This window comes from Nannospalax galili, unplaced genomic scaffold (genome assembly GCF_000622305.1).
Source record: "Nannospalax galili isolate Female #2095 unplaced genomic scaffold, S.galili_v1.0 scaffold137, whole genome shotgun sequence".
Taxonomy (NCBI): domain Eukaryota; kingdom Metazoa; phylum Chordata; class Mammalia; order Rodentia; family Spalacidae; genus Nannospalax; species Nannospalax galili.
This window is the reverse complement of record NW_008340203.1, coordinates 2,505,205-2,532,193: the sequence shown is the minus strand read 5'-3', so window position 1 is coordinate 2,532,193 and position 26,989 is coordinate 2,505,205. Positions and strand designations below refer to the sequence as shown.

Genomic DNA, 26,989 nt, shown 5'->3' with positions numbered 1-26,989 from the left:
TTCTCTTTCCTGTCACAGCTTCCAAGGAAACCCCCACTTCCAGCCCCTTTCTCAAGCAACATTCCTTGGCTTCTTCTACCCACCCCGCCTGTTTTCTGTTGCTAATTTCCTTGGCCCAGAGTCCTTAATATTCCCCCTGGGAACTGACATGCTTTCAAAAGCCAAACAGAATAAATTCAAGTGAAATTCCTGTTAGACATTTTATTATCAATTACACATAATAACTATTCCTCTTGGATACACCCACATGTGAAGACCTGGTGTAATGGTTAGATTTGAATGGTAGGATTTGTGGGGTTTTTTGTTGAGTATTCAAAAATCATTTTTATAAGTTTGTCATTTTAAAAATGGGCAGAAAGGAGGAATCAGTCAAAGAAATACACAGGGTTTTCATGTGGGAAGAGACTATTTCTTAAGGAACTGAGGCTGTCAGCCCAGGGAGGTGCGATAAAAACAAAGGGCAGGAAGAGCAGCCGAGTGAAGGTGCATGCTCACTTCCCTCTCCCCCATGGTTTCAGCCTATCCTCAGCCTAGAAGCCTTGATAGGAGAAGGAAGGCAAGTCTGGGACACAGGCTGCCAGCTGTGGGGTGCACGCCACAGGATTGGCACTGCAGAGGCCAGCATCCTGGCCCCTTTCAAAGTAGACATTGCCAGGGGAGAAGATGGAAGGGTCTTCATCAAAGAAGTTGTAGGGTCGGAGCAAGAAGCCCACTCTGTTGCCCACGGTCACTGTGTTGGGGATGTCCTCAGCATGGGGAATATGCAGGAAGCTGGCTGTCACCCAAGCCACCAGATCCTGCAGGAAGAGGAAGAGGAGGACTGGAGGACTTTGGAGGCAAGAGTCAAAGAATCATCTCAGGCATGTTCCCAACCTCCAGCCTTAGAGGCTGGTTTCTGCCTCTGCCCAGCCACATTCCTATACATAATACCTAGTAACCTGCATTAAGAGGGGTGTCAGTGACACATGGCTAATTTCTCCCCAGTAAGTTTGACCTATGTTGGTCCCCATATTAGGACTAGAAACCATTCTAAGCTTTGACTAGAAGCTGGGCAGCCAAGATGCCAGGAAAAGAAAAGCTGTTCTCTTTCTAAAGCCACTAACCTCTCCTAGGAGGGTTTCATTGTTGATGAAGTCAGCAAAGGCCACAGTGGGGGTCCTTAGGTCATTCTGGTAATATATGCTGCTGCTCTGGGACTCCTCCTCCTTCCTCTGGGTCACCACCAACTGGTATCTGACCAGGAATTGTAGGAAGGTAGTGTTGGATAAATGAAGAGCTTTACCAACCCAGAAGTCCTTTGAGACTCTGGGACCATTTCCCATATTATATCCACCTGGATCTAAAGGCAGATTCAGGGTAGCAAGTCTAAGGTCTGTAAGGGCCAGAAGGGGACAGGTCCTTCCTTCACACCCATTCCCAGGGCTTGCCTCACCTCCCCCAGCTGAGGGCCTTCTCTGTGTCACTCTCCAGAGGCATGTGTATACCAGAGGGACTGTAGATCTGGATTCGGTACCCGCGCTGGTGACCCCAGACATTGGTCTGGTTGCTAGCCAGGTAAAGGTAGCGGGGAAGGGCGCTTCCCCAGGAAAATGCAGCCAAGTCCTCCTTGCTCAGGACCTGCCGGGTCAGCTCCGGGCGCTGCAGCCGATGCTCCGGGTTCCAAGGGGCTGCCACGGGTTTAAATACCACATCTTCAGCCACCACCCAGTTTTGCAGCCCTGTCAGGGTGAGGAAAGAGAGAGTTCCACACCTGGTAGGGTTGGTCAGACAGGCCTTGTGGCTTCCTTGATGCCCCTCACACTGGCCTGAACAAATATACCAGTATACCAGTGAGCATGCCATGCTAGGAGCCGAGTCTGGGTGCTAGCTCCTATCTTCCAATCTGCCATGTTCAAGGATAACCATTAGTCACATATGGCTCTTTAAGTACACACTATTCTCTAGTCACACTAGCCATATTTAAAGGGCTCAGTATCACTGAGCACAGTGGCACACATCTGTGACTTAACATTCCTGCAGAGGCAGATGACTGCAAATTCAAGATCAGCCTGATCCAAGACAATCAGGGCTTCATACTAAGTATGTGAGACCCTGATAAAACACAAAGAAGTTCAAGGCCACCCTATTACATTGTAAGATTCAGTTTCAAGATACAAAATACACATGGCTAGAGGCTCTTGTATATACACACAGTACAGATTGCTCAATAAATGGAAAGCCAGGCATTGGTGGAGCATGGCTTTGATGCCAGCACTGGGGAGGCAGAGGCAGATTGCTGTGTGATTAAGGCCAGCCTGGTGTACAGAGTTCAAGGCCAGCTGGAGCTACAGGGAGGCTCAAAAGATAAAAAATTTTTTAAAAAGATAAATGGGAAAGGACATGCAGCTGACTGGTTACATTCTTGTTAGGAAAAACCCAGTCCCCTTCCAATCCTTGTTATATTCCTCCCAGTTCTGGGGCATCAACTGTCTCAACAAAGTAGATATACTTCCAGTCTCACAAAAGTGAAATTTAGCTGGGCATGGTGGTGAATACTTTTAATCCCAGCACTCAGGAGGCAGAGGCAGGAGGATCTTTGAGTCTAAAGCCAGCCTGGTTTATTGAGTTTCAGGGCTACATAGTTGAGACCCTGTCTCAAAAAAAAAAAAAGAAAAAGAAAAAAGTGTGATTGATAGCTTTCCACCATCATCCAGGAACATCTTGGGTTTCTATTGTACCCAAAGTCTGCATCATCTAACACAGCACATGATCACTCTCTTCCCGCTGGTTGGGGCTTTCAGTTCTTTAAATGTGATCTACAAGAAGGCACCTCTGGCCCCATATCCAGGAGCCCATAATGTACACGCTAGTAACTTAAAGTACCTCTTGTGACTTCCCAAAGCAGGCTCTTTAAATGACAAAAAGGCGAGGAGAAACTTCCAACTGGAGTCACAGTCCAAGTATGTCAGATTAAAATCTATTTCTATCATGTTATATTTAGCTCTCCCCCGCCGCACAACCACCAGAGGAGGACACATAGTGCGCAGGGCACATGCCAGGGCTTCAGGACATCTGCTTGTTATTCTACTGCACTGCACTTGAACAGTCGCTTCTGGGCCCCTCTCCCCTGCCTGCCTTAGTTTCCCCAACTGTAAAATAGAAGTCTGGTGGATTTCTAGATTTTTTTTGGGGGGGGGGGTTGTGTGATTTAATGAGTTTTTCTGTTCTCCATAGAATCTGCCAAGAGCTGCAAGCCTTGAGCTTTGAGCCCTACTAGAGAAATGCTTTTCCACACTTGTGGCCAGTCTGAGACATGTCACAAGCACTGGAGTTCTCCACAGGGCAGAGCTTGCCCTGATACCGCCATCCCACAAAGCAGGTCTATCCCTACCTGAAAAATTTTCAGCCAGCCTTCTTATGCCCATGCCTTCTCCAGCCCTATGGATTCTCAGCGCAGCCAGCCAAGTGCATGGCTCCAGAACCATCCAATTCTGACAGGGTCAGTTCACTCTCCCAGTGTCCCTCAAGGATAAGGAAGCCAGGCACAGCCATTATACTTTAATCTAATTCCACAATTTCAAGTCCAAGGGGCCAGGGGATGGGAGCTGGACACAAGAACCCCTTTTACCTTTGGCCAGACACCCAATTCTGAATACAGCTGTGCTCAAGACACTCCTTGCTCCCCCCTATGATCAGAGATGTTCAGACTGTACTCCTAACCTCTTGGAGATCTGATTCATCTGGGGGCTTCCTGCCTGTACCCCATTTCCCAACCTTCAATCCTCATCCCAAGAACTCACCTGCCACATCCAGGTCCAGCTTGAAGTGGAAGGCATGTGTGTGCACTGTTCCCAGGACTTGTTTTCCCACACGATTCCCAAAGAGGAGGCTCTGGGTTTCTCCACTTAGGAAAGCTGTGTTGATATAGCCTGAGGCATGGACACGCCCTTCAAGTGCTCCATTTGGGTACAACATAAAGTCCCAAATGTAGTCATAGTTGCCCACAGATGACACAGACCTAACCACAAGGGCTGAGCTGGCCAAACCACCATAGAAATGACTCCCAATGTAATTGTGGTGCCTTCTAAGGGGTAGCCCCTGGGTCTCCTCAAATACACACACAGCCCCTGGGAGCAGCTGAACTGCCCCTGTACCCACTAATATATGGATGTCCACCATTGTGGCTTGATAGGGGCAGTCAACTCCCCGGACTAAACCTCGACTGTTCCGGCCAAGACCATAGCTGCTATCCAAGTATCTGGTCATCATTGTTGTGGGTGAATCAGCACCATAAACAGTCAGGCACTCCTGGACACTGACTTCATAAGCTACTCGCTCACCTTGGAACCGAATATCAAAAATCCTTAAGCCACTGAATACCCCATGGCCAAAGGTAAATGTCCAGAGGGGTGTTACCACTTTGCTCCCCTGTACACTATACGGGGGACCCTGGGGTGAGAACTGTAGAGGGGGGAGAGGGTCTGGGGTGACTCGAGACCTCAGGGAGGAAGCCCCATTTAATGTGGGTAGAGGGACTTGAATCACTTCTAGGAGGCCAGTCTTAAACTCCCCTTCCAACTGGGCTAAGTCTGCATAGTAGTGTCCAAGGTAGAAGACCTGCTGGACAGCCCAACGATCAGGGTCCAGGGCTTTGTGGTCCAGCAGTAGCTCCAGTCCCACAGGGTGAAGAAAGATACCAAGCCCTGAGATGTTATGGTAGAGAGCTATCCAGGTAGCCCGGTCCCCTGAGCGTGAGCCACTAGCAGTGGCATGCAGAGGTGCCAAGGTGGAGCCATTGTAGCTCAAGACAGAAGCCAGAAAGGTGGGTGCCTTGGGTAGCTCCACCTCTTTCAAATGCCTCCATATCTGGACAAACTCAGCTCTCAGCAAGGGACGCCGGTGATAAGGCAGGGGGCCACCATGCCGCTCCACAGTCACATCCCGCATGTAGGAAGGGTGAGGCAGAGGCCCCACCACCAGCTCACTCACATTGGGCTGGGATTGTGCACCAAAGAAGACGATGGCCAGTGCTTCCCGGGCAGGTGGGGGGCCCCCTCTGTCCAGGTGGGCCAGGGCTGCAGCTTTGGGTGGTAGTTGCAGCTCTATGGAGAAGATGCAGTTGTCTGAGGGCCGAGCCTGGGCTGCATCCACCAGCCCTGGGCCCAGCTGCTGGGTCAGAAAGCTCATCACAGCTGTCAGCTCTTCAGGGCTCAGGTCTGCAAACAGCTGGCTCTGACCAGGGTTTGTCCAAGCCTGGGTACCAGGAGGTATAGAGGGGCACCGAGGAGGCTGGCTCGAACCACCTTGCTTAGTCAGCAAGACATAGGCCAGAGCGAAAACAGTAACAAGAGAGAGCACCAGGAACACCAGCACCACCTTGAGATTCATGGCTGAAGCTGAGGGCTGTCATCAGTCCTAACAGCAGCTCTTTTCTGTTTCTAACATCAATGCAGGGCTTATATGCAGTATGATGGAGAGAAATGGAGAAAACTCCACCCTGTGGGCTGGACAGGAAATTTCTGGCCTTGACTTATGTAATTCTGTTCCAACTTTCAGTCCTGTGGTTTGTTTGTCATTACTTCCACATCTATAGCTTCTTCCTTGTTCCTAAATTCCTACAGTTAGCAGTCAGTAGCAACTATAGATTTCTATCATTTAGAGGGGACAAGGAGGCATCTAGACTAATGAAGAACTTTATCTTGTACCCTCAACAGTTCGGAGAAGGCAAACTGATGCACAAGCCTGGCCTATGTGACACATGCAGGAAACTAACAAAAGTTTTATTGTCATTATTTTTAAAGGCACTAATGAATCCTTTAAAAAAAAAAAGTTTCCTCTTCACAGAATTATACCCCAACCAACAGTTCCTGGATCCACTGCCCAGTCCAGCAATAAGCACTCAGTTCTGCCTGTGACCAAATGTCATGCCCCTGATTCAAAGTCTCATCAGGCCTTTTCTATATAGTTAGGAAGAGTGGCTGAGGTTCTGAACTGGACTCACTTGTTCAGATCTGTACCCTGATCCCATCTAAGTTGTGTGAGCTTAAGGAAGATTCTTGTCTATAAAGAAGGCATAGTAGGGTTTGGTGTCTCATGCCTATAATCCCAGCACTGAGGAGGATGAGGGAGGATTGCTGAGAGTAGAGGCCAGCCTGGGCTACACCATGAGTTATAGGTCAACTAGGTAAGACCCTGTTTCAAAAACCACAAACAAGAAAGCCGTAAAATTACCCTACAGATTGAAGACTGAAAGGTGATGATTACGCACAGTGTTTTAACACCACCAGACAGGGTAGACAGAACTGCTAGCTAGTGGCACTAGTCTCTGAAATGGAAGAGTAGATGTACCTCCACTGAGGGCCTTAAAATTTCACACAATGAGGGCTCACTGGAAACCAGAAGCCTACTTGCACAGTGGAAGTGAGGAAACTATTTCAGAGGGAGATGGAACTTCCTAAGAGCCCTCTGAGTAATTTTAAACCAAGACCAGTAGTCTCCTCAACAAACAGCATTGTTTAGAGAGGGAATGAGTCTGAAGGAAAGAGGGGACCGGGCAGGGCAAGCCCTGACCAGGCCATTCCCACGTGGAACTACAGCAGCCTCTACTGGCAGCTCATGGGTATCACCGAGGAAAGAAGGAACTGGGATCTTGCACTGGGATAGAAGGCAGCTTGGGTTTAGGAAAAGCTTTTACATAATTCAAATAAACACAATGAAGGAATCACCCTTCCCTCTTGCTGGGCAGAAATTTCAATCTTCCCACTATCTCAGAGAAAACAGATAGCTCAGCTGGCAAAAAGACACACAACAGGGTGGCCAGAGGCATCTGTAGAGGTGGGGGTCTGAATGTTTGTGCACCATCACTATGCCCCTAGTCACCAGAGTACGGCACCAGGGTCTGCAGCTTTAGAAAGAGGTCAAAGTACCTGTATTTTTAATAATTTCTTGACATGGTAAAAGAATCTTACATTACAATCCAAGGGCGGTAGGGTGAGGAAGGGCAGTGGAACAATCAAACAAAAAGGGAAACTGAGAAACACATGGTTGGAGGAAGGAAGGGGTTTAGCTGGAAGGGATCTGAGGGGTGGATAGGAGTACTGCCCAACTAAAATGCAATTGGTTTGTTACTGAGCACTATTCATGGAAGAGAGCATCCGACTCCTCTTCTACAGAACACTGGGAGTGAAAGGGACGCATCCCGGGTGGAAATAACGACGGAGTTGGAAGACAGACAGAGAAGAAAAGTCAGACAGATGCTGAGTCACTGGCAGGGTGGCTGCAGGAGTCAACTCTCATTAGAGAATAAGAAAAGCGGGGGGCTCACAGGGTTAACAGAAAGGCTGGAACAAGTGACATCTCTGGAAGATTTGAGAGAGGAGGCAACTCTTCTATGGGTTTCATTTGCGCAGCATATTTATACACACACACACACACACACACACACACAAATGTGCACGTGTATGTGCACACACACATATACACAAAATTACTGCTTTCCCTGGAAGCACAATACTATAAATAAAGAGAAATGTTTCCCAGAGGAAAAGGAGCAGCATCATTCGGACCTCACACCCTGTCTCAATGTACGACTGCCCTGGGAGAAGGCAAGCAAGAGTCGGAGGACAAGCCTTTGCATAACACCAAAAAGAACCTGAGTCACAGAAGAAGGGGCCTTCATCAGCTCTCTGCTTCTCGGCTCTTGGTTCTCCTTCAACTTACCCTGGGCACCAAGCAGCTACATTATCGGGAGAGGATGGGCCTGGGACTTCTGCCTGGGTGGATGGCTAAGATAACTATCACCTGCTGAAAGGTGTGTGTATATGACAGGGGCTGAGGGGGTTGGGGTGCAGGAAGGAGGGCTATGTTGTATAATGGGTAGGAGGCATGCATGCATGTCCCTGTATGTGTACACATGTGCATGTGAAAACCCTGTTACAAAAACTTCCAAAGGCGCTCTAGGGACTCAGCTGAAGGTTTAACGTGTCCCTTGTCATGCTCAGATTCAAAGTGGGATGTATGGAAATGGAAAGCCCTAAGTGATCACCAGGGCAACTGTGGCAGGAAGGACCCAATGTCCCAGAGAAGCAAGAGACACTAGCCTTATGACAGGAAGAGAGATGTTTCTTCTACCTCTGCTACCCCAGGTCCTAGAAAACCCTTAACACTTTCCATACAGTTCCTTCAGCTTTTAACCAACTAATCAAAAGGAAGAAAACACAAAACTTAGAAGACAGGAAGGAGGGAGAGAAGGGGAGAACGAGAACCACACAAGTTTTCTTGTGCCAGCATCTTGCACAAACCTGGAGTTCTCCAGAAATTAGGACAGGCTGGGTGTGGGGTATTAGGGAAGGAGACAGAAGAGTTCCTGAGGCCTGAAAAAAGAGGTAAACACGTCACAGAACTAGATGAGTTTCATTAGACTAACTAAAAACAGAGAGGTGTGATTACTATTTCCAGCCAGTTTCCCCATCGCGATCGTCATGTAACAAACCAAGGCAGTATCGGTCTTGAGCCAGACTCACAGAGTCCCCTGGCCCTGGCCCTGGCCCTCAGTACAATGTCTCTGCATTGCTGCTCCGGGGCCGTTTGATCTTCTCGATATTTTTCAGGATCATATCATGTAGAGTTACCTAGGAAAGGAGACATCAGTAAATCACTCATCTGTTCCATTCCTACCTCACCAAGAAAATGAGCTACCGCAACAAAGCCCCCAACATTCATGTCATCCCAATCTCTCATTTGAACCAGTGTTAAGGAAGGCTGCACTACCTCTCCTGTACACCTGGGCTGGCTGTACACAAGGCCAGCTTGCCAAGGCTCCAAGTTCCTACACACCAAGCATTCAACACACCAAGAACTGCACTAAGTCCTTTACTATATATACTATTTCAGCCGGGCGTGGTGGCGCACGCCTTTAATCCCAGCACTTGGGAGGCAGAGGCATCTTGCATCTTTATGAGTTCAAGGCCAGCCTGGTCTACATAGTGAGTTCCAGGACAGCTGGGGCTACAAGGAGACCGTGTCTCAAAAAAAGACCAGCTTCTCATCTCACAAGAGTCCATCTGAGCACTGTCTGGCCGTGGGGCCGGTGCCCTTTTTTTACTTACACACATATATATATACACAATTTCAGTTACTATTAAAAGCTCATTTTTGTGTATTAAGTAGTCATCTAACTCCCATTTTAGAGAAGAAGCTGAAGTCTAAGATTGAACAAGATCAAGACCACACCTTACAGGAGTATGGTTCCAAACCTGTCTTTCTGACTCTAAGACCCATCCTAACCACACCATGTCTCCTATACCACCCTACTTAAAAAGAAAGATCCCCTTGATGATTTCATGGTCTCAGTACCCAGCTGATAAGCAGAATCTGTTTTACTCTGTTTTGTGAGGTTAAGGGTTTCACTATGTAGCCCAGGCTGGCCTCAAACTCTGGATCCTCCTGTCTCAGCCTCCTGAGTAGTTGAAATTATATACACCAAAACTACTCATTTTATTCTGAGCCCCAGAGTTTTCAAGAATTTATCACAGATCTAAGAGAAGCCAGGAAAACTGTGGGCAGGGACCAACTTTACTCACATATTGATTCCTCAGTTCTGATATTATGAGCCGGAGGCTGATATATTCTTTTTCATCAATCTCTGTTACGGTACGGCGATAGTCCTCCTGTATAGGGGGCAAGGGAAAAGGGTGGTCTTCTAAGGCCCAACTGCCCACAGCCAGTTCATTCCTAGTCATGGTCACTTTTATTGTGCCACCCCCAACCCCAGGCCACAAAACCCTTACTTACCACATGGGGATATTTAGCTATTTTAGAAACCAATTTGGCTCTTGTAATATAATATCTGGAAGGAGAAAAGAAGAGGCACAGCTGCAGGAGACCCTGACCATGCGTTTCATCACCCCAAGGTCCTGGGCCCAGCCCTACCTAGAAATCTGGTCCAGATAAGATGCAGCTTCACTCTCAACGGTTCTTAGTTCTGCAACTGTTTCCTCCTGGAGGGAAGAACAGGTGAGTTAAATTACTTCCACATCACTCCACAGCAGCGCCAAAGAAAAAGGGGAAATGGACAAAGCAGGGGAGGTCCAAGTACCTCCCCAGTTTGCACTGCAAGCATATTACCTGAATAGAGACCCCAAAGTTGTTCCCATCTTCTATTCTGGGAATTAAGAGCTGTACCCACATTTTGACCTAGAGAGTGAGAAAACCAAATATACAAATAAGGACCTTGGGTCCTTCCTGCTAAAGCCATGAAGTATGGGGACAGATGCCAGGGACAGAGGGATCAAGATACCTAGTCCACCAACCCCCACCCATCGTTTCATAATTCAAAATGAAGCTATTTGGGTTCAGGCCACAGGTCACTAGCCTGTCTCACCGTGTTACATTTCTCGATCAGCAGCCGGATCTCAGGTTTCACCTTCTCAATAATGTCTACCAGCTGCTGGTTACTTTTTAGCATCCCATTGGGCATCACAAACACCTTGGTTCCTAGAAGAGATGTGAAGGTCACATGTTTAGGGTAAGATAAAGGTAATAGCACTTTCGACCTTTCTCTTCTTTCCTAAGCCCCTGAGATGCAATGATCTTAGCTCTATTTCTTTTTCTTTGAGACAGGGTCTCACTATGTAGCCTGGCTGGCATGGAACTCTAAGTAGACCAGGTTGGCTTCAAACTCAGAGACCCACCTGTGTCTGCCTCCTGGCTGAGAATAAAGGCAGTACCAGACCCCAGCTCTGCCTTTTTGTTTAAAGATGGCTCAGCAGTTTAGGAGCACTGGCTGCTCTTGCAGAGACCAAGGTTGAGTTCCCAGCACCTATTATGTTCCAGTTCTAGGGGATCCAATGCCCTGTTCTGGCCTCCATAGGCATGGCACACATGTACTTACATAGATGCAAGCAAAATAGTCATACACATAAAATAAAAATTTTTTTAAATTTAATTTTGTATGTCCCCACAGAGGCCAGAGGGGCTAAATCCCTCTGGAGTTGGGAGCTATAGGTGGTTGTGAGCCACCCAACGGGGGTGCTGTGAACCAAACACATGTCTTCTGGAATAAGTGTATATGACCTTTGCCTTATATCTGTCACAACTCTACTACGACACCACTATCAGAATCACAGAGAGGTGTACGGACCAACAGATGAACAGCTAAAATGGGCCAGAACTTAGAAAGACATTAAAACAAATATATGCCTTATAGACAGACACCGAGTAATAATTATATTAAAAGGGAGAAAATAACATGGAACTTGGACTCCCATGATAAATCCGAGATGTGTGGAGTCTACCTCCATCCAATCTCTCTTGGCAATCCACACTAAGTCAAACCCTCCATGTATACTGGGAGATAATAATGATCATGTTTGGAGGACTTGTCAACGCTGATCCTGGGAAATAAAATCAAATCTCATTTTTTGGGCTGATAGCAGATATGGTGAGGTGAACTGGTTTGGGGCAGCTCTTACCTTGGAAGGCCTCTTCACATTCATCCAACCTGCGCTTCTTGTATGTGGGCTAAGGATACAAAAAGGCAGGCATTAGCTTGCCTTCAATACCCACATGCCCACCAAAAAACACTCCTCTAGCACGTTTAATCACTTCCTGGACCCCATAGGTTGTCTTAGCAATTAGGTTCTTGTGTCAAATTTACACTCTAGTTGAGAAGACCAAATCTACAAGAAATAAAACATTAAAGGCAGTTGAGGGGGCACCAGGCATGGTGGCATACACCTTTAAATCCCAGCACTTGGGAGGCAGAGGCAAACAGATGTTTGGTTTTGAGGCCAGCTAGGTTTACATATCAAGTTCCAAGTCAGCCAGGGCTAAATAGTGAGACTCTTGTCTCTCTCAAAAAAAAAAAACAACCCAAAAACAAACAAAGAGGAGTTGAGGGGGTTGCAAGATGGCCCAGTGGTTAAAGATGCTTGCCACCAAGCCTGACAACCTGATTTCAATCCCCGAGACCCACACGGTGGGAGGAGATAACCAATCCCTGCAGGCTGTCCTCTGACCTCTACTTGTCCATCATGCCCCACCCAATTTTTTTTTTAAAGCAGTTGAGCAGGGACAATTTTTTAAAAAATGGGAAAAAGGGCCAGGCATGGTGACACACATCTTTAATCCCAGCACTCGGGAGACAGAGGCAGGCAGATCTCTGTGAGTTCAAGGCCAGCCTGGTATATACAGCGAGTTCCAGGATAGCTGGGGCTACAGGGAGACCCTGTCTCAAAAAGACAAAAAAAAGGGGGAAAAAGGAACCAACCAATTTTGACTCCAAAATAAACACAATATTCACTCAACAAACACAGAAACACAAAACAGCACCCTCTACATGCCAGGAGCAACTTTAGGAGCCTAGAATTTCACTATGCATCCTGACTGGCCTTCAATTCACTAAGTAGCCAAGCCTGGCCTTGAACTCACAATCCTCCTGCCTCAGCCAAGCTAGGAGTGCTGGAATTACAGGCAAGAGCCACCACATTCAGCTTAATCAATTATAATTAAGACAGTTCAGGAAGCCAGAGATAAAAATCCGTGGTACAGTGTTTACCTAGATGCACAAGACCTTGGGTTTGACCTCCAGGACAGAATAAGGGAGAGGATTATCAGGGGTAGTAATGTAGTTTCAACAGTGCTATAACAGAATGTGGACACACGATAAAGCACAGGTGCTAAAGACACAGAGATCAGGACTACAATTATATAGCAAGAATGTCCCTTCTCATAGTAAGACATATCATGCTGAAAAGAAGTCTTATTTGGAATCACGGGAAGAGCCTAAGGAAGTCTGTAGCTGGTTTAAAACTATTTAAAACATGCTAACAGCAAGAGCAGCACAAACATGTTCATCTCATTTAAAATGAAAATAAAGGTCTAAAAAAAGTCTGCTGGAGTAATCATACCTAAAACAGAGTCTCAGATCCCACAACCAAATCCCACCATCCTCTGTATACATTCTGAAATGTGTCAGGAGCTAGAAACCAAGAACCCACTACTTAGGAATACGACCACAAACGTTAAGACACTCACACCATCCAGTCCATCGTGGCTATTGGTGAGAAGGATGGGGTCAGGGACTGGGAGATTCATGTCTGAGTGGATCTGAGTTAGGTCATGGATGTTTAGGATTGGTTCCTGAAAGAGACATTCACCCCAAAACAGCATTAGTTTTTTTAAGCCGAAAAAAATATTTCATGTTGAAAGACAAGAAATGAGAATTCTTCACAGTGCACAACAAAACAGAGTCAACATACAACTGGTCCCATTTATAACAAATATTGGGACCAAAGAAATGTGTCTTACCTTCAAAAAACTATCAAGTTCTAATAACTTCTTTGGGAAAAAATTTGCCACCAAGTCTTCTGCCTAAATAGAGAAAACATACCTGAATTAGTAAGTGTGGAAAGTAACTCCCAACTATTAACTAACGCTCATTTTCTTATTTACTTCACTCACCTCACTTGTGATCCGCTCTCTGAAAGAATCAACCTACAATGAACGAAGAGAGCGATTCAATACCTGGCAACCTAAGGACAAAGATAGAGTGCCCCAAATCCACCTGTCTCTCCCTCACCTCAAAATTATAATGAGAAAGTGACAGGCCCCAAGGCTGCAAAAACTTAATTTTTTTGAGGACTCATTTCTCCATTTCAGAAGTTATTGGGGCTTGAGGGCAGCACCTGTCTCTCCTCTCCTCTTCCTCCCTCCCTCCCTGGTCTGAACCTGTCTGAATTTGATAACCCAACACAAAGCAGACAGGAAGAAGTGAGCTCATAAACGCGCCAACTCCCACCCAGACGTGGCCTAAATCAAGCGCAGGGTCAGCAGCAGCGTCCGGGGGCGGGGACGTTGCTGGGCTGGGGGAACTTCCAGCTGTCACTACCTAAAGCATAGCGTCTAACGCGTGTCCGCGGAGGTGTCCCCGGGGCGCTCTGTCACCAGACGCGGGACAGAGCCACGCTACACCGTCCTCTCCTCCAATGCAGTCTCCAGGAGTGGGGGGCTGGGTTGAGCTGAGCGGAAGCTCGGAGCTGCTGTCCCCAGGGAGACAAAGGCGCCAAGGGGAATGGGGAACCGGTCAAGCTGCTGAGGGTGCGAAGGAGGGGTGGGGAGGCCCGGAACCGTGCCGCTACCTTGAGCTTCACTTCCTGATCCACCTTCAGCAACGAGGCCATGGCCAGGCCGAGCCGTGTCCGCTCCGCTGGGTGCCGGCGGTACTGTGAGCTCCGGGGAGGGCACCGGAGGGACCTGAGGAATCTCCGCTGCCCTCGGGACCCGGCTGCCCTCGCTGGCTTACTCACCGCTAGCTCGTTCCCTCCCTCCGTGCCGGCCTGCCGCCTGCCCGCCCGCTGCCTGCTAGCTCTCTCGCTCGCCCTCCCGGCTTTCGCCGCTCACACCGGAAGTTACGTCACAGCCAATCGCCGGGACTCCGGCGGACTGTGCACGTGCCCTGCGCAGCCGCGATAAAGTCCGGCTCTGCACGTTGCGGGCGCGGCTGTGGGCGGTCAGCTCTAGTTCCCTCGGATGATGAAGTGGGACGGAGGGTCTCGCAGGGTGAGGGATGCTGAGAATGGCGCCTTCAGGGCACTCAGGAACGGTTTGCTCTTCTGTCGTCCCAGAACTCGCTTCCATCGTGGGATTTCCTGTGCCGCTGCCGCCCGAAAACTAGCCGTCGCGCCCCAGTGACGTCAGCCGGAGGAAGCCCGCGGCCCGGGTGTGGAGTTGCCAGGTCCCGGTTGCGACTCCTTCTTCTTCCGCGGGCTACAACCAAAGAGAAGACAAATTCCTTTGTACTAGGCTCTCCTTGTTGTAGTTATCATAAACGTGCAGACCTCAGACGTCAATTACCTGAGGGGCAAATTGGTGTACAAAAGAGAGTAGGGTCAAAATAGTGTTTCCAGTGAATTCTGCACCAGAATCACACCTTCCCAGATTGTTGCACAAACTATCCATTTTGCTAAGGGAAGCCTGAGACAACATCCCCTCATTCACTAATTTATTCTATGTAGCTCTCAGCAATAAAATGGGACAGAGTACTGTGTTAGACCCTATGGCAGTGTTGGGAAGAGACTAGAAACATGTAAGTCATGTGTGTAAGTTAAAGTCTTCTAACAGTCACATAGCTCTCTCCTGGGAGCAGCTCTCCTGTCTTGGCCCCTCACACCTGAAAATGTATGCCTGCTCCAAGCTCATCTCTACCCCCTACTTGGTGTGGAGCACCTCTCAAGCTATTGAGTCGACCCCCTATCTGCAGTGGTGTTGAAACAACCAGACACTGGCAGATGAGAGCCTCAGCAGCTTGGCAGTCCCAGGTCCCCTGACCTCATCCCTTGCCGCAGCTTCCAAATCAGTGCCATTTCGAGGGACATGGACACAGTAGCCAAGTTCATTGGCGCGGGGGACTGCCCACAGTTGGGGTGGCTGGATCTGGGACTGGGATTGGGACTGTGTATGGGAGCCTCATCATCGGTTATGCCAGGAACCCATCTCTGAAGCAACAGCTCTTCTAGGGCTCCTTTGCCTAATGGTGGGCTTTCTCATCCTCTTCGCAGTGTGAAACAGCTGCCTCCACCTCCCATAGTTCTTTCTCCCTTGTCTCGTCTGTCCTGTACCTTTTCCTGTACCTTAGGAAGTCTGGGGAAAGCGGTTGGCTCAGAGTTTGACAGAGTGAAAACAAATACTATATTAATAAAAAAAGATAAAATAGGGGCGGGAGAGATGGCTCGGCGGTTAAGAACACTGTTCTTGCAGAAGATCCAGGTTCGAATCCCAGTACCCACATGGCAGCTAACAACTGTCCATAACTCTAGTCCCAGGGGATCCAGCAGCCTCTTCTGATCTCCGTGGGCAGTGCACTACAAGGGTGCACTTACCTACACGCAGGCAATACACGCATACACATAAAAATAATAAAAAAAATTTAATATTTTTTTAAAAAAGATAAAATAAGGGCTACAAGGATGATTCAGTGGTTAAGAGGCTTACTACTTTTTCAAAGGACCCAAGTTTGGTTTCTAGCACCCATATCCAGCAGCTCACAGTCGCCTATAATTTCACTTCCGAGAGATTCAGAGCCATCAGCTGCAGAGGGCACCTGCGTGCACATGGTGCACATAAACTAACAGAGGCATACACATATCCATATAAATAAAAATAAAAATATTTTTGCTTTTTTTTTAGATAAGGTTACTCTGTAGCCCCAGCTGGCCTGGAACTCTCCACGTAGACCAGGTTGGCCTTGAACTCACAGAGATCTGCCTGCCTCTGACTCCCTAATGCTGGGATTAAAGGCGTGCGCCACAACGCCCGGCTAAAATTGTTTTTTAATTTTATGTGTTTGACTGTTTTACATGTATGTAAGTGCACCCATGTCATGCAATGCCAAAAGAAGCCAGAAGATGGCATCGGATCCTCTGGAACTGGAGTTAACAGCTAGTTGTTTGCTGCCTTGTAGATGCTGGGTACTGAATCCTGGTCCTCTGCTAAAGCATCCATTGTTCTTAACCACCAAGCTAAGCCATCTCTTGTGTTCTAAATTTAAAAAAAAAATTTTTTTTTGGTCTTTTTGAGACAGGGTCTCCCTGTAGTCTCAGCTGGCCTGGAACTCACTATGTAGACCAGGCTGTCCTCCAGCTCACAGAGATCCTCCCGCCTCTGCCTCCCGAGTGCTGGGATTAAAGGTGTGCGCCACAACTCCGGCTTAAGAAAAAATTATTAAGAAAAAAAATATGGGACTGGAGAGCTGGCTCAGCGGTAAGAGCACTTGGCACAAAATCTGACGACCTACATGGTGGAAGGAGAAAGCCAACTTTCTCAAAGGCTGTCCTCTGACCTCCACATGCACCATGGCACTCACAAATAAATGTAATAAAAATTTTAAAAGAAAGAATACGTGGGGCTGGAGAGATGGCTCAGCGGTTAAGAGCACTGACTACTCTTGCAGAGGTCTGGAATTCGATTCCCAGCACCCACATGGCGGCTACGAGCCATCCTTAACTCCAGTTCCAGGGGAATCCGAAGCCCTCTTCTGACCTCCTAGGCATTGCACGACACAGGTGCACTCACTTACATGCAGGTAATACACTCATACACATAAAATAAAAATAATAAAATATTTTAAAGTAAAATTTAAAAAATAACATGTAAAACAACTAGCACAATGTTTAGACATAAGGCAGGTACAGAAAAATAATGACTATTGTTAGATGAATGACCTGATAGTGCTTAGCATAGTGAAGTTATTCTTTAGACATTAATTCTTTTATCCCTTTTATGTCCAAAGTCCTTTTCCACCTATTCAAGTGCAAATAGCCCATATGAGAGCATCCACCACACTCACATCTAAGTTTTCCCTTTAACTCTGCTTAACCATTAACACAAGTCCCAAGTAACTTTTCACACCAATCTGAAACTTCAAAAATTCTTTCCCAAATTAACTTGATCCTATTTTAAGTGTGCCACTATTCTGCATTTCTCTTGGAATTTATAGCTTTAGCATGTTTGCGGCTTTGTTCTCAACTGTTCTGTCTTCAGCTACATTGTAAGAAGACAGATGCACTCTCCTGTTCCCTTCCCCAAAGGTTTTTATATAGTACTCCATCAGCTGTCCTGGAACTCACTATGTAGACCAGGTTTGCCTCGAACTCACAAAGATCCGCCTGCCTCTGCCTCCCAAGTGCTGGAATTAAAGACGTGCGCTACCATGCCCGGTGAAAACAATTTTTATTGAATGAACACTATTCATTTCTAGGTGCTAGAAAATCATGGGCTCACAGATGTCTGGCTTAATTTAAATCCATGTCCACAGATCTCAAGCAAATACATGATATTGCCTAAGGTCTTACTACATGATCCTGACAAGTTTTCTCACACACTAATGACTGTCACACTTTCTCATCTCCTAAAACCTTCAACATTCTTTCTCTTTCACCTCGAGTTTATGGTCTTGGCTCATTCTTTATTGACAAGGCAGAAATGAATGGAAGTTCCTTACCACGAAATTGCCAACCTACCAACACTTTCTGCCTTTCTTCTTCTTCTTTCATTGAAGGAAGTGTCTCTCTTCCTATGAAAACGCAAACCTTCCTTTTGTACATTGGGTTCCATCTATTTTCAGTTCTCAAGGAAATGCTTCAGCAATTTTTCCACCCTCCCCCCACCAACTGAGACAGGAATTTGTGTGTACCTCAGGCTAGCCTCAACCTCACTATTGTAACCTAGGCTGGCCTTGAACTTCCCATCCTCTTGCCTCCTCCTCCTAAGTTTTGGTACTACAGGTCTGTACCACCAGGCCTGGCTGCAAATAATTGGACTTTAACAATAGCTAATTTTGTGCTCTTTGCCCCACCCCCTCTAACAACTAATGTATGAAATATAATTATTATTTTTAATGAAATAAATGTTGTTTTATCCTAAACACTATTTCTAAAATATAGGCACTGATAGTGTAAAAATAAATGCAATGGGGCTAGAGAGATGGCTCAGTGTTTAAGAGCACTGACTGTTCTTGCAGAGGACCCAGGTTTGAATCCCAGCCACCCACATGGCCACTAACAACCATCTGTAACTCCAGTTTCAGGGGATCAGATGCCCTCTTCTGACCTCCACAGGCACTGCACAACATAGGTGCACTTACATACAGACAGGCATAACACTCACACATATAAAATAATAATAAATAATAAAATGAACAAATACGCTCAACAGTTTGAGGCTGGCCATACCTACCAACTCCCCAGCCTTTCTTCTCCCTGATTGAGTCTTCCACTGAGATCTGAACTAACATAGATGTTCTGCTTAATCCCCCAGAAGGTAGGGTGGGCCTTTCCTGGATCCCTGAGCTGAGGTCTCCATAAAGAAATCAGTGAAAGTATTGGGCAGCTACTTTGGAAGATGAGGCAGGAGAATCTCTTGAGCCCAGGAGTTCAAGGCTAGGTTGAACAACAAAGTAAGACCCTATATCACAAACAAACTAACCCTGGCAGTTGCAACTCTGTAGAGACCCTAAAGAAAGTGGGAAAAGTAGATCCTTAAACTAAAATTTCTCCAGAAAAATCCCTTGGTGGGAACGGTATATCCTGAAGCCCTGGCACCAGGTCAGGAAATGTCTCCCAGGAAAGGATTTGTCATCTCACAGTTTGATAAATTAGCTTTTCTTTTGGAGCTATTTGGGTTTTTTAAATTTTGGTTTGGTTTTTATGGTCTTTTTGAGACAGTCTCCCTGTAGCCCCAGCTGGCCTGGAACTCACCATGTAGACCAGGCTGGCCTCAAACTCACAGAGATCCCTGTGCCTCTGCTGCCTGAGTGATGAGACTAAAGGCGTGTGCCACCATGCCTGTCTGGAGCTATTTGTTTTTATTTTATGTGTATGAATGTTTGCCTGAATGGAGGTATGTGTACCATGTACAGACCTGGGGTCCATAGAGGCCAGAAGACACATTGGATCCCCTGGAACTAGAGCTACAGATGGTTGCTCCACATACCATCCATCCTCACTTTTCTTCTAAAAAAGATCCTTGATTTGGGGGGGGCAGTCGTAACCCCTATGTGACACCTGTGTATTACAGGGATGGGCTTGACTGATTGAAGGGCAATCCCAAATTTTAAGCAGCAGTTAGATTAAAATTGGCATCTGTTATGAGTTGCACTCATGAGCCTGCACAATCAGTTTGCTGGAGATTTCTGCAAGTTTTTCACATTCTTTGGAAGAGTTTCTGGAAGCAATTTCTCTTGGTCTCTCTCAAATGGGATACAAACACAGAGAATAAATGTACCCCTAATGTCCAGTAGCAGCATCCTCGGGACCCAAAGGGATGAAGACCACTGATGGAAGGAAGAGCAAAGGCATGACAAAAGCCAGGACCCCAGAGATACTCACTGGGCACTGAAAACCAGCCTGCGTTGGACTTCCTGTTGTGCAGATCCATACAGATACTTATTACTTCAGACTGCTTGAGCCATGTTTTCTTTATGTAGTCTCTCAGCATCCTAGAATGCATATGTACTTAAATAAATGGGAGCTTTTCTATGATAGTGCTTTGTAACCTACATTTTTGCATACTTTAATCATGTAAATTTGCTATGTAAATATACATCTCACATCACCATTTTAAATATTGTCAAGAAAATAAGAAAAATTCTTGAGAAATTTCCATTCTTTGATGATGTTCTGGTAAATGATGAGGGACTGGAGAGATGGCTTAGTGATTAAGGGCACTAGTTTCTCTGGCAGAGGACCCAGGTTTGGTTCCCAACATCTACCTGGTAGTTCACAAACATCTGTAACTCCAGTTTCAGGGGATCAGATGCCCTCTTCTGACCTCCACAGGCACTGCACAACATAGGTGCACTTACATACAGACAGGCATAACACTCACACATATAAAATAATAATAAATAATAAAATGAACAAATACGCTCAACAGTTTGAGGCTGGCCATACCTACCAACTCCCCAGCCTTTCTTCTCCCTGATTGAGTCTTCCACTGAGATCTGAACTAACATAGATGTTCTGCTTAATCCCCCAGAAGGTAGGGTGGGCCTTTCCTGGATCCCTGAGCTGAGGTCTCCATAAAGAAATCAGTGAAAGTATTGGGCAGCTACTTTGGAAGATGAGGCAGGAGAATCTCTTGAGCCCAGGAGTTCAAGGCTAGGTTGAACAACAAAGTAAGACCCTATATCACAAACAAACTAACCCTGGCAGTTGCAACTCTGTAGAGACCCTAAAGAAAGTGGGAAAAGTAGATCCTTAAACTAAAATTTCTCCAGAAAAATCCCTTGGTGGGAACGGTATATCCTGAAGCCCTGGCACCAGGTCAGGAAATGTCTCCCAGGAAAGGATTTGTCATCTCACAGTTTGATAAATTAGCTTTTCTTTTGGAGCTATTTGGGTTTTTTAAATTTTGGTTTGGTTTTTATGGTCTTTTTGAGACAGTCTCCCTGTAGCCCCAGCTGGCCTGGAACTCACCATGTAGACCAGGCTGGCCTCAAACTCACAGAGATCCCTGTGCCTCTGCTGCCTGAGTGATGAGACTAAAGGCGTGTGCCACCATGCCTGTCTGGAGCTATTTGTTTTTATTTTATGTGTATGAATGTTTGCCTGAATGGAGGTATGTGTACCATGTACAGACCTGGGGTCCATAGAGGCCAGAAGACACATTGGATCCCCTGGAACTAGAGCTACAGATGGTTGCTAGCCCTCATGTGGGTGCTGGGATTTGAACCTGGGTCCTCTGCAAAAGCAGTCAGTGCTCTTAACTGCTGAGCCATCTCTCCAGTCCTGATAACTTATTTTTTCTAAATATTTTTAAACATTTATTTATTTATTTGGGGCACACACATGCCACAGGGAGCATGTGGAGATCAGAGGACAACTTGCAGGAGTCTGGTTCTCTCCTCCCACCACATGGATTCTGGGGATCTAACCCAGGACTTTTTTCGTACTAGGCAAACACTAACAACTGAGCTACATCTCCAGCCCTGAAAACTTTTCTTAAAGCCCAAATCCACACATTCATATTTCCTGATTTTTGTTTCATCTCTTCTTTTTTTAAAATTTTATTTATTATTATTGTGTGTATGTACATTGTGTATGATGGGGGGGCACACATGAGCCACAGCACACTTGGGAGCCTGAGGTAGGGGGTGGGGAGTTTGAGGCTAAGGCTAGCCTCAGCTATATAGTGAGACCTTGTCTCAGAAAACAGAAAGGAGGGTCAGGTGTGGTGGCACATACCTTTAATCCCAGCACTCAGGAGGCAGAGGCAGGTGGATCTTTGTGAGTTCAAGGCCAACCTGGTCTACATAGTGAGATCCAGTCTCAAACAACAAACAACAAACAAACAAGACAACAACAATAAAAACAAACCCAAAGAAACAAAAAAGCAAACTGGTCAAACAACAACAACCCTGTATGGAAACCTGTTCTGATTTCCCCCCATCTTCAGTGGTAAGTTCTATTTCCTTTGCTGAGTCTTGATCCTCTGCTTCCCTTCAGCATGTTCCAAGACTCAGTCTAATGTCCCTTTTTTCTTCACTGCTCACTGCTTGCACTTTCTCCCTAAGAAGTCCCACCTGCACTCACAGCTTTGGGCATCTCAAAATTAACAAAGCCAACCCTGAACTCTGATTCCACCTAGTCACTCAAACTAAAATCCTAATCCTCACCTGATTCCTCTCTTTTCCTCACCTTCCTGCTTTCAGTCTGTCCGTAGGTTCTCTCAGGATGTGTGTACCTGCACAATGCATCCTGTGAGTTTGCTTTTCTGTCTTCCCTACTCTAAGCCAGTTAGCCTTGCTGGGATTATTACAAAAGGTTCATATCTGGTCTCTACATTTTCACTCTGGCCACCCTACACTCTTCTACTCTCCACTCAGCATCCAAAGTTATGGGTTTTATAATACTTTATTTATTTTTTAAAGTTTTTGAAATGATTATTATTTTTTTTGGTATTCTTTGAGACAGGGTCTCCCTGTAGCCCCAGCAGTTCTGGAACTCGCTATGTAGACCAGGCTGGCCTTGAACACACAGAGATCTGCCTGCCTTTGCCTCCCAAGTGCTGGGATTAAAGGCGTGAGCCACCATGCCTGGCTAAAATTATTTCATGTATGTGAGTGCACCTGTGTTGTGCAGTGCCATGGAGGTCAGAAGACGGCGTCGGATTCCCCTGGAACTGGAGTTAAGGATGGTCTGTAGCTGCCATGTGGGTGCTGGGAATCGAACTCGAGTCCTCTGCAAGAGCAGTCAGTGCTCTTAACCACTGAGCCATCTTTTAAAATGATTTTTATTTTGTGTGTTTGAGGATATTGCCTGTCTTTTTTCTTTTTCTTTTTCTTTTTTTTTTTTCTTGGTCTTTTTGAGACAGGGTCTCCCTGTAGTCTCAGCTAGCCTGGAACTCACTATGTAGACCGGGTTGGCCTCCAACTCACAGAGATCCTCCTGCCTCTGCCTCCCAAGTGCTGGGATTAAAGGCCTGCACCACCACGCCTGGCCTTCATTTATTATTTATTATTTTATGTGTATGAGTGTATTGCCTGCATGTAGGTAGGTGCACCTGTGTTATGCAATGCCCATGGAGATCAGAAGATGGTGTCAGATCTGGAACTGGAGTTATGGATGGTTGTTAGCCACCGTGTGGGTGCTGGGAATTGAACTGGGGTCTCTGCAAGAGCAGTCAGTGCTCTTAATCACTGAGCCATCTCTCCAGCCCCATAAAATTATGTGTTTTTTTTTATGAGGTAAGGCTCATCATATATAACCCAAACTGACCTATGTAGCTAAAGGATGACCTTAAACCTCTGCTCCTCCTGCCTCCATCTCCCAAAAGCCAATATCAGATAATACACACATACATTTATATATAATAGCACCATACCAAAAAAAAATTTTTTTGTCTTTCTGTGACAGGGTCTCCTTGTAGCCCCAGCTGTCCTGGAACTCACTATGTAGACCAGACTGGCCTCAAACTCACAGAGATCCACCTGCCTCTGCCTCCTAAGTGCTGGGATTAAAGGCATGTGCCACCACACCCAGCCACCAAAATTATTTTTTACTATGTCAACCATGGCTATATGTAACAGCACCTGGGAAAGGCTGAGGCAGGAAGATGGGAGGTTCAAGATCAGCCTAGACTATACAACAAGTTCCAGTCTATCCTTGGATGTGACAGTAGCTATTCAAGCATCTATTCAACTTAAATATACGTATCTGTGGCTCAGAAATCTCCAGTCCAGGAACATACCCAATAAAAGTATTCACCAGAAGATATGAACAAGAATGTTTGGGGCTGGAGCGGTGGCTCAGCAGTTAAGAGCACTGGCTGCTCTTGCAGAGGACTGAGGTTTGATTCTCAGCACCCATGTGGTAGCTAACAACAGTCTTTAACTCCTGTTCTAGGGGATCCAATGACCTCTTCTGACCTCTACAGGCATCTCATGACATGGGTGCACTTACACACATGCAGGCAATACACTCATATGTATAAAATAAAAATAATAAATAAAACATTTTTTGGTCTTTTTGAGACAGGGTCTCCCTATAGCTCCAGCTGGCCTGGAACTCACTATGTAGACCAGGCTGGCCTTGAATTCACAGATATCCACCTGCCTCTGCTTCTGGAGTGCTGAGATTAAAGGCATGTGCCACCATGCCCGGCTAATAAAAAAAATTTTTTTTAAAGAATGTTTGCTGAGTGTAGTGGTGCACCCTTTTGATCCCAGCACTTGAGAGACAGAGGCAGGCGGATCTCTATGAGATCGAGGCCAGCATGGTCTACATGGTGAGTTCCAGGCCAGCTGGGGCTACAGAGAGACCCTGTCTCAAAAAGGCCAAAAAAAAAAAAAACAATTTCATAGTGGTACTATTGACAGTAGTCCTAACTGGAAGGTATCCAAACCACCCTCAACATAGCATACATAAATGCATTTAGTAGAGGGAGGATAGGAAACTATGTGGCCCAGCCTGGCCTCAAACTCATGATCCTCCTGCCTCTGCATTCCAACTACCTCTTTGTAGTCCATGGTTTTTGCTTTTGTTTTTATTTTTGTCTTTTTGAGACAAGGTCTCCCAGTAGCCCTAGCTGGCCTGGAACTCACTATGTAGACCAGGCTATCCTCCAACTCACAGAGATGTGCCAGCTTCTGCCTCCCTAGTGCTGGAACTAAAATCATGCACCACCACACCTGGCTTGTAGTCCACGTTTAAGTAGAATGTTTTTGTTTGAGACAGAATCTTGTTAAGTAACTTTGCATAGACTAGAACTTGCTATGTCAACTAGGCTGGCCTAGAACTTCTAGCAGTCCTTCTGCCTTTGTCCCCTAAGTGCTGAATTATAAGCATGCACCAGTATGCTCTGCATTTTAAATTATTTTTGAAGCCAACCAGGTCATGTCTCTTCCCTGCTTTCTGCTTGGATGGTCTACCAGACAACAGAACCTTTTTGATTTCCCAGTGGATATAATTCCATTCACCCCTACCTTTACTTATTCCCATCACATCATCTTTTATTTACATTATACCTACTATATCCATTTGCTAGACAGCGGTACAAAGTACCACCAGCTGGGCAGTCTAGAAAGAGAGAAATTTATTGTACAAGTATGGGTGCCAGCAGTCCAAAACAAAGGTGTCAGGGAGATTGTGCTCCCTCCCAAGGTAGAATCTGCCCCAGGCCTTCTCCTAGCTTAGGACAACTTCAGGAGTTCCTGGGGCTGGAGATGACCTTGTGTTTCTGCACATCATCTTTCCTCTGTATGTGTCTGTCTTTGTGATCAGATTGTCCCCTTTTAATGGTACCATCATCCTAATGCACTCACTAAAACTCAATCAGCTGCAAAGGCACTATTTCCAAATCATATTCAGTGTGTTTGGGGGGGACAAAATTCAACCCATAGCACCTACCATTATCTGAAATGATCTTGTTGACATGTCTATTGTCAAATTTTCTCCTAAACTATTAGAAAAGTCAACTAGTTACTGACACATAGTAGGTTCTCAATAAATATTGTTGGATCAATGAGTTAGGACATATTGATTATTTACAATCCTTCACACTACATATAGAAACTCTTGGGCTGGAGAGATAGCTCAGCGGTTAAGAACACTGGCTGTTCTTGCAGAAGGCCCGGGTTCAAATCCCAGCACCCACACAGCAGCTAACTGTCTATAACTCCAGTCCCAGGAGATCCAATGGTCTCTTCTGTCTGAGAAGAAGTGCACTTACATACATGCAAGCAATATATACATACACACAAAATAAAAAAACTAATTAAAAAAATATAAACTCGTGTGCTTTCCCAGCAGCAGAGCTCACAAGACAGTTTTATATACCAGGCATTGTATGGTTCACCTGTATCAGCACATTTCATCAGCACAATAATCTGTGTGATCTACACCATTGTATAATATTCTCCTTTATCAAATGGGATTTCAAAACAAGGCATAGCAGTTGAATAATTTGTTTCAGGTCACAGGCTTGGTGTATAGTAACAGTAGAATTTTTGTGTTGGGGGGACAGGGTCTCCCTGAGCTCTAACTTAATATATAGACTAGGTTGGCCTTAATCTCTCAGAGTCCCACCTGCCTTTGCCTCCCAAATGCTGGGACTAATGATGTGTGCCACCATGCCTGGATAACAGTAGATTTTGAACCTCTGCAGTCTGGATGTACAGAGCTTTGGGCATAACTGCTGTGTGCCCTTACCTTTCTCTAGATGTGGGCTAATTTTCTATGGTTTCCTGAGGGGCAGCCAAGTAGGAAGAAATGTAAGAGCTAACCAGTCACACCAGACCTAGGTGAGAATCCTATGGGTATGATTCCACTTACCTCCTGGAGTAGAGTCTTATGCGGAAAGATTCAAGAGAAGGGAGGATTGTGAAGACTGTGTCTAGGTAGCAATGCTGGGAGAAAACCAATCAAGTTCCATAAAAAATCCAGCACAAAAAACAGGAAGACAATATGGCTTTTAAAGTAATAGAAAAGTTAGCCAGGTGTGGTTGGGCACATCTTTAGTCCCACCACTTGGGAGGCAGAGGCAAGCGGATCTCAGTGATTTCAAGGCCAGCCTGGTCTGCATCGTGAGTTCCAGGCCAGCTGGGGCTACAGAAGGGAGACTCTGACTCAAAAAGACAAAAAAAAGAAAAAAAGAAAGAAATTCAAAGTCATCCTTGGCTACAAAATGAGTTTGAGTTTGAATGTGAAGGCAGCCTGGGGACACATGAGACCCCTTTAAAAAAAATGAAAGAGCGCTGGCTGCTCTTGCAGAGGACCTAGGTTCAATTCTCAGCATGCGCATAGTGGTTTATAACTGTCTGTAACTCCAGTTCCATGGGATCCAACACCCTCTTCTGTCCTCCTTGGGTATTTCATACACATAGTGCACTTATACACATACAGACAAAACATTCCTACACATAAGCCAGGCATGGTGGTGCACACCTTTAATCCCAGCACTTGGGAGGCAGAGGCAGGTGGATCTCTGTGAGTTCAAGGCCAGCCTGATCTACATA

General features: G+C 46.1%; 2 protein-coding genes across 3 annotated transcripts; both read right to left on the bottom strand.

Moving 5' to 3' along the window:
• Positions 1 to 192: 192 nt before the first annotated feature.
• Aoc2 (amine oxidase copper containing 2) lies at positions 193 to 6,698 on the bottom strand. 2 transcript variants are annotated; one of them, XM_008835345.3, is made up of 4 exons: positions 3,780 to 6,698; positions 1,433 to 1,718; positions 1,104 to 1,233; positions 193 to 797 (listed from the first exon to the last, which is right to left on the bottom strand). In XM_008835345.3, the coding sequence occupies exons 1-4, from the start codon at positions 5,365 to 5,367 to the stop codon at positions 531 to 533; spliced, it is 2,271 nt and encodes a 756-aa protein (XP_008833567.1). In that variant the 5' UTR covers positions 5,368 to 6,698; the 3' UTR covers positions 193 to 530. The 2 variants fall into 2 exon arrangements, with proteins under 2 accessions (XP_008833567.1, XP_029420455.1); XM_029564595.1 differs by lacking the exon at positions 1,104 to 1,233 and having other exon boundaries at positions 651 to 797.
• A 180-nt stretch (positions 6,699 to 6,878) lies between these two features.
• On the bottom strand, positions 6,879 to 14,384 carry Psme3 (proteasome activator subunit 3). Its single transcript, XM_008835344.3, has 11 exons — positions 14,118 to 14,384; positions 13,441 to 13,473; positions 13,288 to 13,350; positions 13,015 to 13,119; positions 11,451 to 11,499; positions 10,361 to 10,473; positions 10,105 to 10,173; positions 9,910 to 9,977; positions 9,772 to 9,826; positions 9,561 to 9,647; positions 6,879 to 8,609 (listed from the first exon to the last, which is right to left on the bottom strand). The coding sequence occupies exons 1-11, from the start codon at positions 14,157 to 14,159 to the stop codon at positions 8,529 to 8,531; spliced, it is 765 nt and encodes a 254-aa protein (XP_008833566.1). The 5' UTR covers positions 14,160 to 14,384; the 3' UTR covers positions 6,879 to 8,528.
• Positions 14,385 to 26,989: the final 12,605 nt, after the last annotated feature.